We start from the raw sequence: 17,737 nt of genomic DNA on the forward strand, positions 1-17,737 counted from the left end.
CTTCCCTTCCTCCCAGTGCTGGCAAGAAAGCTAGGTGGGGGGTGCAACCTAATGGCAGCAGTGAGGGCTCCTAAGGTCAGAGAAAGGATGTGGGCAGTTTTAGCAGAGTGGTGTGTGTTTTGTGTGCACATGATAGGGAAACACACACACTCCCCACACATAAATGCACACTCTGTCCCTGGTCCCAGGCAGCAGTTTCTAGAGAAACCCTGTCTTCCCAGATATCGAGCAAGGGAATGTTTTCAAGATGACTCATTCCCTTGGGTGGTGTTGAAGACACCGCGGTTCTTTTTCTCTATAGAAGGACAGTTCATCCTCAGCTGCTGGGCTTGAAGGGAAATGGTATATTTTTGTTGGACAAGGAGGAAGCGGATGACTTGAAGGAATATCTGAAGCTGAACCACCCACAGCTGCTGGTGTTCTTTTTTCTGCTTTTTTTGGGGGGGGGCGGTGTTAGCCGTTCTGTTCCTACAAAACACCCCTTGTGTACAAGCAGACAGATCAGCGCTTTGTGTGTATTACCTGTTCATCATGAGACCCCCACAGCAAATTATTTATGTGGCCCCGAATCACAAAGTTATCTGAATCCTTGTGATGGGAGCTTGTGGCCAAGGTGTTGAGCAATCTCCTGTTCCCACCGACATCCCGCTCCACCCAGCCTAGCCTGCGATCTTCAGAGGCCTGCTATTATAATTTGGGGTGGTAGTTAAAACCTGACCTTGGTGACCCCAGTGTCAGGAGCAGGGGGCAAATTTGGCCCAGCTTTGCAACTTTTCCCAGCAAATTTTGAAAAACTTGGTGGCAGCCCCTGAGTTGGCCCACATCTGCCTACATGTGCCTTGAGTTCTCTTTGCTGGACCAGGCTAGAGGTTAGGTCTCCAACGCGGTGCCCTCATACACCCCCTTTGCCCAAGATCTGCCTTTCCCAGTTTTTAAAATGAGGATTTTGGGGAAGCCTTTTTTGTTGCTATTTGGTTGTGGGGGTGCCTTTTTTCAAATCTTTTATTTGTCGTGTGTATGAGGGGAGGTCAGTGTTTTGCCTGTTGTTTTCGTGTGTGTGCGTATTTCTGATCACCAGATCAGATTTCTGATATTTTTTATCTGTGAAATGGGTGTGTATGTGTGTGTGTATTTGGCACCCATGACATTTTCTTAATAATCCCAGGCCCAATGAGGTCTGATAACCCTGCACTAGATTAGGACGCAACTTGTTTTTACAGGCGGGATATTTAAAGCGAGACATCGCCTGATATGTGTTCTTAAAAACAAACAAGGAAGTAAAGCAGCTGCAAGTCACTTCTCGTTGAGCTAAGGAACTGCTGTTTCCTCCTCTGATGTTCATCTGCTCAAAATCAGTCTTCCTGCCATCTGCTCCCCTCCCCTCACAATGACTTAAAGAGAGATACAGGGACCTACAGGAAAAGTAGCTTTTGTGAGTGGGGGAGAGTCAAGAGTCTTTGAATGGGCAAAGGAGGACTTTTTTTAAAACACCCTTTCCTCCTGTGTTCTCTACTCACCGTTGCAGATGTTTTATTTGCTTAATAAAATGCCTTTTGGGTGCGAGGGTGGGGGCACACATCCCTAGTTAAAAGCCGATTCACATTTCTAGTGAGCCGCTAAAGTTGTTGCTGATGACTTAGCAAAGGAGAAAAGGACTGATGGCAGTCCAGGATGTTGCAGATCATTTCCTGGCACACAATGTTTATTTTATTTATGTATTTATTTTACAAGGCTTATACACCGCTTGACTGTAATAAGACCTCAAAGCAGTTTGCAAGAAAGAATAAAACATTATTAGTGAACAGCGGTTAAAAACGACTATTAAAGCATTCAAAAATAATAAGCAATTAACAGGAAGCTAAAAAGCAGATTAAAACACATGCCAATATTACTACACGTCTGGAGAGACTTGCCTAATCAGAAATGCCTAATATTCAGCACAGTAACAAGTGTTAATAATAGGCTATTTGGGGGGACGGACAGACTGTATAAACCCTGGCTGGCCAATGCGGTACCCTCTTTCTTAGACTCCAGCTCCCCCAGCCAACACGCCTAATGGTCAGGAAATGATGGGAATTGGAGTCCCAATAACCATGGCCGGTGTTAAAAGCTTACTATGAGCCACACCAGTTCAGTAGCTTGTATGCCTCGAGACAGACATTGCCTTGGCTTTTAAGCATCATTTTCCCTATAAGGAGCAATTGTTTAATTTGCATACTTAGCCACATGAGGCTGGGGGGGGGGGGGTTCACACATGGGGACAGAACACGCTGTATGTCTCAGTCTGCACTTGACCATGTATTTCTGTTCTGCTCTCTCCTTGGTGGAGCAAGGGAGACCAATTTCCGGCACTTTTTATTCTGTATATTTTAAAAATGAAAATTAAATTTTTTTAATGGAAAAAAAGCAAAAGTTGTCCAAGTTAACTTTATGGGAACTATAGATTGTGAGCCACAATTGGCCATTTTTAATTTTCTTCGTTTGTATATATGTGTGTGTGTTTTGTTCTTCTAAGGAAGTGTGCAACATTTATTTCAAGCTGCTCTTCGGCACCATATATGTACTATTTCAGAAGGCAGAAATGTGTAAATATTCTTTTCCCCAAAATAACATATATACAAGAACATAACCCTGCAGGTTGAAAGCTAAGACAGAAAGGGATTTCCCAACCTAGCCTTCAGCCTGGCCTTCTATATGCAGGGATTTTTGTTTCCTGTGGGAGCATTTGCCTGGCAAATTGGCCCAAAGGCTCTGTTGAGCTGAGATACCAACTTAATGTTCAACCTCAGTGACACTTCTACTCACAAAACAGCCACTAGTTGGAGGCATAAAATGCTTGTTCAGCACTGTTGGTGCTACTTAAAGTTGAGTAGCACAGTGGTACCTTGGATTACATACACTTCAGGTTACAGGCTCCGCTAACCCAGAAATAGGACCTTGGATGAAGAACTTTGCTTCAGGATGAGAACAGAAATCGCGGTGTGGTGGCGGCAGCGGGAAGCCCCATTAGCTAAAGTGGTGCTTCAGGTTAAGAACAGTTTCAGGTTAAGAACGGACCTCCGGAACGAATTAAGCATTTAACCCGAGGTACCACTGTACTAAAATTACTGCTTGCAACGAACAACTGTTGTTTTTAAGGTAGGTGCAAGCACACCCGTGGTAGGAATGCTCCCTGCCGAGTTTTGCTCGGAGCAGGTTCTGGACTCTGTTTTTAGAGTTTGTTATCCAATTGTGTATTTGCTCAAATGGTTTTTGGACCAGTTTTCTGTTTGGCATAGTGAATGCTAGCATCATGCTCAAAACAGGTCTAATCGTATCTGATCAGGAGCTGTGTGCAACTCAGATACTTGCATATCTAAATATTTACCTACTGCATGTGTGCAACCCGTTGTTCTTAAGAAATCAACAAAATTTTAAAATACCGCTATATGGTTTCCTCTCTCTCAGCTGCCTTCTTGAAGTATGTGTTAAGCTAACCAGTGGTTATCTGACTTTCCATTTATTTTTTTGAACCCAAGTTCTCTCTTCTTCTTCTTCTATTTGCTCAAAGTGCTGTGTAATGCTGTGTGGTTTTGTTTTTTTAAAAATATGTCCTGATCTGTTAATGTTTTCCCCACGTTTCCTGCCATTGCCGTTCCAGCCCACTTCTCCTTTCTCTTAACGTTTTGACTCTCTTCTACAGAAATCACTCCGGATCTGTGCAGAGCAGCAGAATTAGGTGGCAGAATGTGGAGCTGACAGAATGGACTTGCACTACGGCAGACTGCAAGCGTGGAATTGGCATTTACCCTGCCGGTCTAGTATCCCACAGGTCTCATGAGGCTCATTTGAGTGTATATAGCCTTGTGTCTCCTGCAAGAGATTCTGCCAATCCAAACACCTCCCCAGCAGCTGAGCACCGGCGGTCTGTCACCCGATCTAGCACAGGATGTAGGGAACTGATTTGAGGACCTCTGCATATCTTGATGGTGTCTCAGAGGAAGCCGCGGTTGCGTGGATGGAGAAAAGATATTCTCCCTCTCTCTCCAGAGTCTGAGAACCTAGGGTGACCTAGCAAAGGTGAATATTTGTGGAGATTCAGCAGAAGCAACAGGAAGTACTTTCCAGAGGCGAATGATGGGCTTTGCTGCTGGAGCCAGGATGGTTTCAGATTGGATGGGCGACTGTGTTGAGATTCTTGCATTGCAGGGGGGTGAACTAGATGGGGAGGGTTGCTATTGAGCTCAGGTTTTGCTTGCAATCTTCTCGTAGGCCAGCGGTTCTCGACCTATGGGTCCCCAGATGTTGTTGGACTACAATTCCCATCATCCCTGAACTCTGGCCTTGCTAGCTAGGGGTGATGGGAGTTGTAGTCCAACAATATCTGGGGACCCACAGGTTGAGAAAGGCTGTCGTAGACAATGTGATTACGGTGCTGAGTGAGATGGGCTTCTGGCCTGAACCAGCAGAGCTGCCCTTAGGTTCCCCATCTACTAGAAAGTAACTGTTCCCAAAAACCTAAGTACTTGAAATGATTGCAAGAGCATACATTTATTATTGCATTTATATTCTGCCCTTTCTTCCAAGGAGCTAACTCAGGGCAGTGTCTATGGTTCTTTTATCCTCACAACAACCCTGCGAAGTGAGTTAGGCCGAGAGTGGCCCAAAATCATCCAAGGAGGGGATTTAAACCTGGGCATCCCTAGTCCTGCCCTGAGGACACAGCCACACCAGACATGTCAAGCGCCTTTAGGTCACTTTTAACAGTCATGGCTTCCCCCAAAGTACAGTGGTACCTCGGTTTAAGAACAGTCCGGTTTAGGAACGATTTGGTTTACAAAGTCTGCAAAATCGGACATAGTGTCTTGGTTTGAGAACTTTACCTCAGTCTAAGAACAAAGTCTGAATGGTGGAAGGGCACTGGCGATGGGAGGCCTCACTAGGGAAAGTGCGCCTCAGTTTAAGAACAGTTTTGGTTTAAGAACAGACTTCCGGAATGGATTAAGTTCGTAAACTGAGGTACCACTGTATCATGGAAACTGTAGTTTGTGGCTGTGGAGAGTTGTTAGGAGACTCCTGTTCCCTTCTCAGAACTAGAATTCCCAGAGTTCCCTTGGAAAGGAAGGCTTGTTTGTTAAACCACTCTGGGGATTGGTGTGCCTTTTCAAGCTGCAGAAATGCCTCCACAGCTGGCTCTCTTTTGCCTCTCCTCATTCCGTTCCTTGTTTTGGAACATTTGTCTCTCCCACCCCCCACCCCTGGGCTTTGACAACTCTTGATCTCGCTAGTCCCCTCCCGTCCCCTCCCTTCTGGACAAGAGCTGAACTATATATATAATCCCTTTCGAACCCTGGCTGTGCTCCCAGGTTGGTGAAATGTTTACGCTGTCTGGGAATACTCCTGGTCCCAGCTGGGAAGAAGCCAAGAAGGCCTGAGAAACGGAGAGAGAAGGTCAAAAGCTGAGACAGAGTCTCATTAATGTTCCAGGCTGGATGGGAGCAAGAACACTGGATGGCTGGGACACACACACACACACACACACACACACACACACACACACAGTATTTATGTACCCTCCAAGGTTTGGAAGAGAAAACTAGGCAAGCTTTGGGCTTCCATGCAGGTTCCAAAGTACACACTTTCACGTGTGTGGATGTAGCCAGAGGGGTATCAGGCCTAAGTAAACACCCATCCCAGAATCTTCACCACATTATCCTGGGACAGTGAACGTCAGTGATGATGATGATTAATTACCCCACCCATCTGGCTGGGTCAGCTTCATAACAAAACATCAAACATTAAAAACTTCCCGATACAGGACTGCCTTCAGGTGTTTTCTAAAAGTTATGTAGTTCTTTATCTCCTTGACATCTGAAGGGAGGTTGTTTCGCAACACCAAACACCATTGACAGTGGTCAGGAACAACTGACAACTGGGCGGGGGGGGGGAGCACAATCTCCCCAGCCTTCTTAACACTGGCTGCGTTAGGATTTGCTGTGGTTACTCCTTAGGGAGAGGAAAAGGACATTCAACAAAGCCTGCAAACACGCTCCTTTGCTGCAGTTGCAACCTTTGGGTGTGGGCAAACCGACGTTCTGGCTAATAAGTCAGAAGAGGTGTAGCTGATCTGGCGCTCTTCCAATGTGGACTACAGTTCCCAGCATCCATGGCCCCTGTAGTCCAATTACATCTGATGGGTGCCATGTTTGCTACCCCTTAGCTAGATAGTGACTCTTGCCATTGAAAAATGGTTTCAGACATGTGCAGATTGCGCAGTAGCTATAAGCAGAGGCTGTCAACCCCTGGCCCTCAAGATACTTTGGGCATATCACTCTCCTCAGCCTCGCCCATTGCGGCCAATTGTCAAGGATGATGGGAATTATAGTCTGAAAACTTTGGAAGAGTACCAGGTTGATCTGGTTCACACTGAGAGGCACATAGGAATCAGGAGTTGCCAGGGATAGATTCCGGGACCTTACACATGCAAACCATGTGGTCTGCAATGGAGTTATAGCCACACCACCTTTGTGGAAAGGTACAGGGGTCAAAATCAATCTGCCACTAATCCTCTTGTTCCTGCCTATGTATTTGTAGAGATCAGCCAGAGGTTAAATTTTTAGACCTGAACATGTGGTGCCCTCTGGTGGAAAGCAAAATGAGTAGCACACACTTCTCCTTTAACCCCGTCCTGCCCACATCTCAATACTGTACTGCTTTCAAAAGGGGGAAAGGAATCCTTTGACCAAAATAGGGTGTCTGCCTTTAGCTATAAGACTCTGGAAACATTTTTTTTAAAAAGCAAAAACAAATAAATACACAATTCTTTCTCAGTTTGGGAGTTTCAAACACATATGGAAATTGAATTGGCATGGTCAAGTTCATTTGTAGCTTGCTTTTTAAGACAGAAGAGGTTGAAGCAGACACTTAAGTCTGCTGTATCAGTGACTCTTATTTGTTTTATTATTTCAGCTTCTATTCTCTGTTCTTATGGGCTTAGGATGGGTTTAAAAAAACCAACACTTTTGGGGGGGGAGGGAGGAAATACTATAAATGCAAAATACTCAGTTTACATAATTAAATTAAATTAAAATATCCTGTGTCATTGGCTTGGCCCTGGCTTGACAGATGTTGGCCCAGCCAAGAAATGTCACATCATTTCCCAAAGGTATTCAGACTCATTGCATACATGATGATAAGCCAAAATTCTACCCACCATCAAAACAAAATGGGAAGATAAATCAAATACATTGAAAGGAAGCGGATGGGTAAGGCTGAATCACTGGGGGGGGGGGGAGCGATGTTACCTAAATATCTGAACATTGCCAGACATCAGCATATTATCACCTGACTTTCAGCTATGGCAAATCATGTGGATCTCAGAATAATTTGGGATTTTCCATCCCCAAATTTAGAATATTAGGTTTTTGCTTAAATAACAGTTTTCACCAACATTTACACCTGGAAATTTTCAAATATTGCAAAATATGAAAATGGAAGAAAGGGCTCAGTTATCCAAAATCGGAGTAATCTCCTCTCTCCAGTCTTTCACCACACTATAAAGCAGAGTAAAAGGGAACTAGCAAACAACTGAGCTAATATTGCTGAGAGGCTTTAAATATATTTAGGGACAAAATGAAAACGTATGTTTCTTCATTATGTAGCAAGCCTAAATGAAAATCAGCTGTGTGTGTGCATGCATACCTACGATCAAGGTGTCACATACTGTATTTATATTTTGAATTCAGGAGCATATTCTTGGTGCGGAGGAGAGAAGAGTATTGTAAACCTTTGATCCTTGACATGCAACAGGACTGTCCTTTGCTGCTACTTAAAAATAAAAATGGTCACCACCTATTCTAACAAATATTTTGCAAAGTGTCAAAATTACCTGAATTGAAAACATTGCTTTTTTAAAAAAAAAAAACTTTCTTTTCTTTGCCCAAGCAGATTCAACACTATCATACCAGTATTTAAAAATAAATAAATAGCCGAATATTAATGCGAGGAATAGTTATCTCTCTTACAGGCTTTTCTGACGGTGTTTTGCTAAGAGACTTTACAATTTCGTTTTCGGACGAAAGTATCGAAGTCGACTCTGGTTAGCTCAGTACCACCTTTTGGGGTAGCTGCGATTTCAATTCGGTAGATTCGGGCCGAATTATTTACACGGGCCTTTTCCGAATGACAGTGCAGACTCAGAATTTCTGGGCTAACCCCTGTTACCTTCATTGCAATTGTTAAATGGGTTAAATAGCAGCGATTTCGCTCTTTGTCGCGAAAGCGTCACGCGCATTTCTAAGTTTGCCATTCCGTTACAACTTTAGATTTCGCTCCCGCAGATTCGTCGGTGCCACCTTTTTTTGGTCGTCTGGGCGCCTTGCAAACTCTCATCAGCGGAGCGATCTTCTTTCCCACGGTACCTAACCTGTACAGTACTAAGCACCCACCATATAAGCGTAATTCGTTTTATTTGGTTGGTCCAGCAGCGAATGTGCGAGGAAAGAATCGAGGGCTAGATCTTCGCCCTCCCCATCTTTTAAGTCTAGTTGTCATTTCGAATTGAACGATTCGCCACCATCCTACGTTCGCAGAAAACACACACACACAAAAAAAAAACCCGGAGAAGGGTTTAAAAAAACAAAAACCAACCAACCTAATGTTCTGCGGAAGCACTGGAAAACGAAGTGAAATGCGTGACCCTGTGAACGGTGGATTGCCTTTCCCTCCCCTCTCACAGCCCAGTGTCGAAAGCGCAGATCAGAAAAAACAACACCACAACGACGACGAAGCCGGAGAGCCGGCAAAACGGTCTCCATAGAGAGGAGGGAGGGGGGCGGTGGTGGTGGTGAGGAGAGGAGCAGCGGTTCTCGCGAGAGCCTCGCCCGAGAGTCTCGCCCGAGCGCTCTGGCCCCGCCCCCTGGTCCCTGTCGGCAGCGGCAGAGGGTTGTCACCCTTTTCCCCTTCCCTCTTTTCTTTCCCCCCCTTGTCCTCCCTTCACAGGTCGCGAGGCGAGAACAGCGGCGGAGCAGCGCGAGACGCCGAGAGAGAGCGCGAGGGAGGAGAAGAAGAGAGAGAGAGAGCTCGCTCGCTCGCGCGGGGGGAGAGGGAGGCAGCGCGCGAACGAGCGCGAGAGGCCGGACGAAGGGAGGAGGAGGCGGAGGAGGAGGGGGGGCCGCCGTCGCCGCGCGTGCGCCCCCTGAGAGAAGGGAGGAGGAGGAGCGGGTAGGAGCAGGTGACGCGAGCGAGCGGGAGGCGGAGAGGGGAGCGCGCGAGCCCCTCCGCTGGTGAGGGGGGGGACGGGGGGGGGAGGAGAACGCGCGCGAGTGACGGGTGCGTTGTGGGGGGGGGGGGAGGAGAAGGCCTCGCGCGGGAGGGGGAGGGAGCAGGAGGGCGCCTTGGGTGGGCGGGGCCGGGGCACCTGAAGGGAGGGGAGGACCCCCCCCCCAAAAGGGCAGATGGGGTTGTAACTGAAGAGAGGGGTTTGGGGAGGGGGCAGTCTGTGTGGGGAGGCACCAGGCACTATGGGTGTTGTATTTGGGGGGGGGGGAGGTGGGAGAGGCCTTTTTGAGAAGGGGGTCCTGGGAGGAAGGCCTCTCCTCCTCTCCCTCCTCCAGCTGACCAGGCTGGGCGCCCCCAGGGGGTATTGGCAGGGGGTGGGGGTAAGGGGTGGGGGTGTCTGACTGAGGGTGCTGAAGTTTTCTCCCCCGCTGCAGGCATGCATTTAGGAAGCGAAACGAGCCTCCCCAAAACAACGGGAGGAGGCGTGGTGTGGAAAGAAGGGCCCTTTGGGTGGCATCCAATGCTACAGAATAGAAAATTCCTATAGGGAAAGGGGCATTTTGAGGGGCAGGAGAGCATTTGACGAGGGGTGGGGTTTTTTTTGGGGGGGTGAAAGAGAATCAGATTGTTTTGAGGGGTCCCATTAGCAGCAAGGCAGAGTGAAACGGTCCATGGAGGGTGAGGTTGAAAGGGAAGGATGATCTGACAGGGTTTGAAGAGGGGAAGGGGGAGAAGGGAGATCTCCACCGATTGGCTGGATGGTAGAAATGGGCGATGTTGCAGAGATGTCTGTGAGGAATAGATTTTCCATATATGCATGACTCTGTGAAAGATGAAGATGGGCAGAGAGAATGGGAGAACTGATGGATGTATTTAGGGGCTGGAGAGAGAGAGAGAGAGCGCTCCCATAGAAAATGGGAACAATTAACTCAGGATGGCTTGGAGAGAAGTTGAAAAAGGTCCTGATAAATTGTAAAGCTTAGAGGTAAGGCCTTTAGAGCAGTGTTCCCCAACCTTGGGGCTCCAGCTGTTTTTGGACTACAATTCCCATCATCCTTGACCACTGGTCTTGCTAGCGAGGGATGATGGGAGTTGTAGTCCAAAAACAGCTGGAGGCCCAAGGGGGACACTGCTTTAGAGGATAGAGGAGGAATACTCAAAATGGGGGAACAACAGGTAAACCTTGCAATGTTTTAACTGCAAAGTAAATTAGAGGTGAAGACTGTGAGGCACAGAGAACATCTCAGAATGACAAAAACTTAGATGGGGAAAATAATTCTTAGGGCAAGCCTTTTTATCAGGAAATCTGTTGATGGGGAGGAGCCGAATATGCGGAGGAAAATGATTATTGATAAAATTGAAGAATAGGGGTAGACCCCAGCAGAACAGGAGGGCAGTGGATTTCGTAATCCCACTTTGAGAATTTAATTTACAGTATGCAATCTTCCTATAGCTGGAGGCATCTGAATTCAGATTGCTTCATCTTGCTTTATTTTAGTTTTAGGGTAATGCATTGTTGCATAATTTTGGTTAATTTTTAGTGAGCATAAGTAACTTTTCCTCTTAAGTAAGGAGGAATACATGTCACCAGGGGATAGAATTGGGAGTCCTGATTCCCAGCATTCCCTATTCTAACATGCCATCTGTCTTCCAAGGAAGTCTTTTTATTCTACTGCCTGAGAATGTTTCATTATGCAAATTCGTATCCATCATTTGCTTTTTTTTAACATTCACTTTTTGTACTTTCTTCCTAGTTTCCCAAGTGTTTTGTTTCACATTATGGACTGAACCAACTCCAACCAGGCTTTATTGCGAAGGAAGAAAAAACACACAGCTGTAATAGCTTGACCACAGACGAGATAATCCACAACAGGTACAATTTTATTCCTGCCTTTTGCTTTCATGCATTCCCTTTGTGCTGCACTTATTTGGAGATCTATATTTCTGTTCTTATGCAATGAGCACGTTGCACGGTTAAAATTGCTGGGCTTCTCAAATTTGCATTATACTTAGAGAGGGCATGTGGTTCTGGTAATTATATTCTTCATATTCGATAGGAGGTTGAATATGAATAAGGGCAGGATAATGTATTAAATTAACATTTTTCAAATATGTAAAAGGGGCAAAAATAACTTTGAGGTCAGACGAAGAGATTTATCAAGGTGATGCTTTTCAGGCATTATTAACCTCAGTTATTTCACTTATGGCGCATTCAGGGAGTATATTATTAAAGGAGGCATATGTGTGAAAATAATTTGCACAGGGTGCAAATAATTTGCACATTATAATTTTGCTCCTATTTTAGCAAAGCTGTTTGCCACCAGTGTGGCAACTCTAAACTACTCTAAAACTAGGACTGTGTATGCTCTGTGCTTAAAAAAAAATTCTGCTTCAAGAAAAGCTAAACTCTGGTCCCCCTATAAATTATTTTTCAGATAATTGTAATCAGTGGTCATTATACCGCTACAAATTTGCTCCAGTTGCACAAGTTACATAATTTCTCTTATTTTGCACAATTTATTCTACTATTCATATTTTAGGCATGGGAGGAGCAAGGCTAAAAATGTCTCATTTTAGTAATTCAAAATCTTATTCAGACAACTCACCAAGATTGGAGCAGGGACTGCCTGCATGCTATCAAGCATTTCTTCATAATTGTGTATTTTTGCTATTGCATTAGAAGAATTTATAAACTACTTAATCAAAGAATTCCTAAGCAGTGTAATGAAATAATTTAAAACTGTTATCTGTATCAAGTTTAAAATTTAAAAACAAAATTTAAAAGCAAAATGTAAAAAGAGGTATATGTAACTTGTTAAATTGCTGAAACACAAATATTTTTAGCAGGTATCTAAAACAGCTCAACAAGGATGCTTTATAATCACAGGAACAGAAGCTTGCTTTTTAAAAATAATCTGCACTATATACCACAGCTTTTGTTCCATGCGATCTTGCAGAACTGTAGCAGGTTCGCAGTCCCTGCAATAAAGCTCTGCAAATCTCAAATCCAGGAAGCCCAATTCTGAGTATGTATGCAATTCATCCCTCTTCAAAAGTGGCCAATTTAATAAAAGTTTTATAAACAACAACAACAATTTATTATTTATACCCTGCCCATCTGGCTGGGTTTCCCCAGCCACTCTGGGTGGCTTCCGACCAAATATTAAAAACAGTACAGCATCAAACATTAAAAATTTCCCTAAACAGAGCCGCCTTCAGTTGTCTTTTTAAAATAAAATAGTTGCATTCCACAGGGCAGGTGCCACTACCGAGAAGGCCCTCTGCCTGGTTCCTTGTAATCTCACAGCGAGGGAACCAGCAGAAGGCCCTTGGCGCTCGACCTCAGTGTCTGGGCTGGACGATGTGGGTGGAGATGGTCCTTCAGGTATACAGGACTGAGGCCGTTTAGGGCTTTAAAGGTCAGCACCAACACTTTGAATTGTGCTCGGAAGCATTGTACGGAAGTGTAAAATGGACAGCCAAATACCTTTGTGCAAGTCCCTGAGCTTGTGCAATACAGTAATAGCCCTGGCGATAGTAAATGGATTATGGAGAAGAGGTACAGTTGTTCAGGCGGTTTAATATTAAACCCTCTTCTAGTTCTGGGCTATACGGGCGCATCTGCTGGTGGTGACTATTCTGGGTTCAAAGGTGTCTACTTCAGAAATGGCCAGGAGTGGGCTCCTTTGTTATTGTTAACTCTTTCTCATATTAGTAATCATATTATCTAATGCACTGGTTCCATTTCTACTGCTCTAGGGTAAATGAGTCAGAATGGATCAGGAAGGTGGGGGTGACTTCCAGAAAACCCCTAACTTCCAGTGGAGAAACTACAAGCTCATCGTTGACCCAGTGCTCAAGCGGGCCCCGCACAAGGTCTATCGCTATGATGGAGTACATTTCAGCACTAATGTAAGTGGACAGAACTGGATTCTTATTTGGATGGAGTTGGGGAGGATTTGTTTGAGCTGTGCTGAGAAAGGGAGGGTGGTTCTACCTTTCCTGCTGTGTAATATCCATTGGTCGTTCCAAGTACCCACTTTTTTCATTTGTGTCTCAAAGTTTTAAACTCTCTGCTTCTCCTGCTCTGTCAGTGTACTTTGTGTGGGGTGGGTTCATTATTATTTTTTTTGGTGTTCTGTTGATTCTGGTTGGACAGCAGAATCCAAGGCACTGTTGCTAGATTGTGTGATGGGTCAGTTCTATGCCACACAGTCCCTAGATTACTTGTTTTGTGCACCTCCTCCTCCTCCTGGTTGTCATAGGGTCCCCAACTCCAGCTTCCGTACAGATTTCTATGTCCTTGTGCATTGAGGCTCTAGGTACTGGATATTTGAATGCAGCAATCTGAATGCTTTGCAGATCTCTGATGACTAAAATTTTGATGTCGGCTTCTGAAGAATTGAAGCTGCCTTTTAGGAGTTCTAAATAAGTTTATTTCCATTTTTGGCATTTGTTGTTTTTTTACATGGAACATGCAGAGTGCTGTCAGGAAACATGGCAGGTGGGTTTTGTGTGTTGATGGCTACTGAGAGAACAGTGGTGTGAGAGGTGAACAGAGAAAGGAAATATGCCTGTGGCTCATGGGGCAGCTACTGAGGGATTTTTGAAGGTGTAGCAGCCTCCCCAAAGGGTGGGAATGAGGAGGGGTGCTTTGACTGTAGAGGAGGCCAGGTATACCTGGGTTTGTGAACTCCTTAGGCTTTTGTTTCATCTCACAGCAAGTCAGTCACCACTTTTTCAGTGCCAATGGAATAACTGGGACTTGAGCAATTAAGACCCATTGAAACAAATGGGAACTTAAGTGGCTTAACCTTCCCTGGGTTGCACCTATAGATTCTCTGGCTTTAAAATGATTATAAAAGTGCAAATAAAAATGTTTAGGTTGGTTTATGGCTATTTTATGAATGAGTTTCCTTATTAGCAGAAGCAATAGAAAATGAAAAAGGCATTTGATTTAGATCTCTGTCAGACATTGCTGGCATAGTGTTAAAGAAGAGAAAGCATTTGGTGGTCTCCAGGTCAAGTTCTTTGTATCCTATAGTGTGTTATTGCAAATTATGAATTTCAGTACAGACACCTGCCCCAGTTCAAGCAAGACACAATTGGGCTTATGTCTGTTGGCTGACATTTGATTTGACTTCTGTTTTTAATATTAATAAAGTGTTTCATTTTAAAATTGGTTTCTAAAGTCCCTAGTAGTTCATATTTTAGAGTTGCCATTAAACTCTCCAACAATATTTGGTTCCATTTTAATTTCCTCCTAGAAATGAGGATGGACCTTGTAGCATTGGAGCAGTTTGAAGAGCAGAGTCTTTGTCTCTTGGGTTGCCTGCCATACTTGAAAAAATTCTTTCTTAATCGTTAACCTACCTCTGAGGCTACCTTTGGTTGTTTGGTCCATTATTTGTTGGTTATAGAATAATTTCTATGGCTTAACTTTCATTGTTTTCCTGTGCACTGTAAAAGCAAGATCCATTGAAATCAATGGAACTTATTCCCACATAGCTTGCGTAGACTGTACTGTGTTATGCCCACTTTAAAGACAGATTGAGACTGAAGCAACCTGTTTCAAATATGATTTCCTCCCAAAACCACTATAGTACTTGGAATTTGGAATATAAGGACTAAAATCTCTTTTTAGCCCTTTTGCTAATCTGCTATCTGTTTTGGAAAGTTGTTTGTTTAACTACGCATTGGGGTGCCTCTTAAGCTCTTGCAACCAAATTTTGCGTATTTGTTTCTGACATCAAGGAATAGGTTTTTATCTATGTTTGAATGCCATTGGATGCCATTTTGAATCAAGATGGCAACTGAACCTTTCAGAGCTGTCATATTCTTCCTTGGTCAGACCATACCTGGAGTCCTGGGTCCAGTTCTGGGCACCACAATTTAAGAAGGATATTGACAAATTGGAACATGTGGAGAAGAGGGCAACCAAGATGATTAAGGGTATGGAGGAACAGTTAAGGGTGTGGGGATTGTTTAGCCTAGAAAGGAGACTGAGATCATCTTAAAATATCTAAAGCAGAGCTTTCCAAACTGTGTGTTAGTGTGTCATGCAATTCTCCCTGCACTCCTGCTGGGACGTGAAAGGGGTTAGTTTAACCTCTGGTTTGCTAGTAAACTGAATTACCTTGTCGCAAAATGATGCATGTCTAAAAAGTGTGTCACCAGTGTGAAAAGTTGGGAAAGCTCTGGTTTAAAGGGCTGTCACATGGAGGATGGAGCAAGCTTGTTTTCTCCTACTCTGGAGGCTAGGACTTGAACCATTGGATTCAAGACAGCAGATTCCGAATAAACATCAGCAGGAACTTTCTAACAGTAAGAGCTGTTCAACAGTGGAACAGACTCCCACAAGAGGTGGTGAACGATCTCCTTCCTTGGAGGTTTTTAAGCAGAGGTTGTCCTCTGCAGAGGTTGGATAGTCATCTATCATGTACGATCTAGTTAAGATATTCCTGCATTGCAGGGGTTGGACTAGATGACCCTCGGGACCCTTTCAACTCTAGGATTCTGTAACTTTGGCCACTGATTTCACAACTACACTGATTTTTTTTTAATTTTACAAAATTCTCAAGCAACACCTGGCATGAGGCTTCCAGCTTTAAATGTTTGGTGCTAAAATAGTAAGCCTGCGGTCATAAATACACTTGCAGTGATTCCCATCTAGTTCTGTGGAACTCAAGCTTTGACAACTGGGCTGTAGGATGTGTGCCTATGGTTGTTTACATGTACCTCAAGCTCTAATAAAATATTGTTATGCTAGTCCTTCCGTTAATATAGGAGACAAATGTGAAAACACAGATGCTTGATTCATGCAGCCCCCTCTCCTCCTTAACCTTTTTTAGGCTCCTGATGTCAGTCACAGCTCTGGCATCATGTCTCACTAATGTAATGAGCACAAAATCCAAAAGATTCTACATGCTGAGAGGGTTGCCAAAAAATTAGTGTAGCTCCTTCTTGAAATATTCTGATCATTGCAGCCAAAGGAGGAGCTGTGTCTTCCTCTGTTTACAGTCCCTTTTCTTCCTGCATAGCATGGCAACATTTGATGTGCTTAGTTTCACTTTTCTTCTAGCCTGAGAGTCTGCTTCCCTTGTAGCTGTTGCTTTGTTTGAAAATTCCCCTAAGCAACAGAAGAAGCAGCTGTGACAAAGACACAGTTCAAAGCTATAGAGAGCCTGGGGGCAGGTGGACAGGAGAGAGAAAAGGTGCTGTCTATGATGAATTGATGATTTGGGTCATGTTTTTTCAAATAAGCATCAATGACACTGGGAGTCAGCCTTAAAATTCCATAAAATAACAGCAGTTTGTAGCACTCAGACCCGTAATTGCCCAGAATCCCCTCCCCCTTTTCTCTAATAAGGTTTATTGGAAATATACTTAAATGTAACTTGGTGAAATTTACTTCCAAATAAGTCACTTTGGGTTGGGGTGGAAGTGAAGCTGAGTATGATGGCCATATGCACACCTGGGCTTACCTCTATTTCTACTACTAATAGTGCATATAGTACTGTTAATTTGCAGAATCCCCCCCCCCCCCGTGTTTGTCTTTATCAGGAGGATAAAGTGAGGGAAGATCACTATTCTCATTGATAGATGAGAGGAACTTGTTAAAGTCGATAAAATGAATCCATACAGAGGTGGGACTTCGGTTCACCCCAAAATTCTAAATCTGCTCTACACAGTTTTTTATAGCATTCCTCAAGAGCAGCCACTAGTGTATTTCACTCACTTGAGCCCAGATATAGACATGTTTATTGCTTATATTCTGGGAGCAGCTTAGAAGGAAATTTGACTGCTCACACCAGAGCCACAAGTCCACATGTAGATCCTTAACTGAGAAGAATTATCATCTTTTTTTGCAAATGGCAAATCACCATGAAACACTATGGAGCAGTTCTTAATAACTGGAAACATATACAAAGTCCTAATGTACATTATTGCCTTTTAGAATACTTTTTCCTAAATCTTCCCATGCTTTGCTTGTTTTGTATTAACGTCTTCTTTTCACCTGGATTCAGCCTTTTAATGAACATTACAGCTAAAGTATTCATTTTCGTTTCGTATCATATCTGGGGCTCTTACCTTTTGCTGGTTAATCCAGATTAATTGCTGCTTGAATGCTTGGAGAACTTTACTGGGGTATGATTCTCCAGTGTTCAAGCAGTGCTGCAGAGAATCATAGTGTGTGATCGGCATCCTGTCCCAGTTGTCTTGCTGCCTTTCCCCTGAGAACCAGAAACCTTCAACATAGGCCAAGGCTGGAGAACAGGTGGCCCTCCAGATGTTGTCAAACACCAGCTGCTGACCACCTGAGCCAGCATAGTCAGTGACCCTGGGTGGAGTTCCATTCCAGCAGCACCTGAAGGGCCACAAGTTCCCCATCCCTCATCCTAGTCTCCAATTGTGTTTCATTTTTGTCAAGTATTGGGGCAGAACCAGTGTTCGAAACTCCCATTGTTCTAGGTGCATT

General features: G+C 44.2%; 1 protein-coding gene across 6 annotated transcripts in view; it reads left to right on the forward strand.

The window, feature by feature from the left end:
- The first annotated feature begins 8,867 nt into the window (after positions 1–8,867).
- The window catches only part of SETD1A (SET domain containing 1A, histone lysine methyltransferase), a 31,090-nt gene continuing 22,220 nt past the window's right edge, over positions 8,868–17,737 (forward strand). For 3 of the 6 annotated variants that reach the window (XM_081835143.1, XM_081835147.1, XM_081835148.1), the window contains exons 1-3: positions 8,868–9,201; positions 11,013–11,131; positions 13,018–13,170. In XM_081835143.1, the coding sequence (XP_081691269.1) occupies positions 13,033–13,170 (138 nt within the window). In that variant the 5' untranslated portion in view covers positions 8,868–9,201; positions 11,013–11,131; positions 13,018–13,032. Of the gene's footprint in view, positions 9,212–9,240; positions 9,264–9,872; positions 10,244–11,012; positions 11,132–13,017; positions 13,171–17,737 lie in introns of those variants that run through there. The other 3 variants (XM_081835145.1, XM_081835146.1, XM_081835144.1) reach the window with 3 other exon arrangements.

The sequence above is a fragment of the Podarcis erhardii genome (assembly GCF_964252035.2).
Source record: "Podarcis erhardii genome assembly, chromosome: 13".
NCBI classification, from domain to species: Eukaryota; Metazoa; Chordata; class Lepidosauria; order Squamata; family Lacertidae; genus Podarcis; species Podarcis erhardii.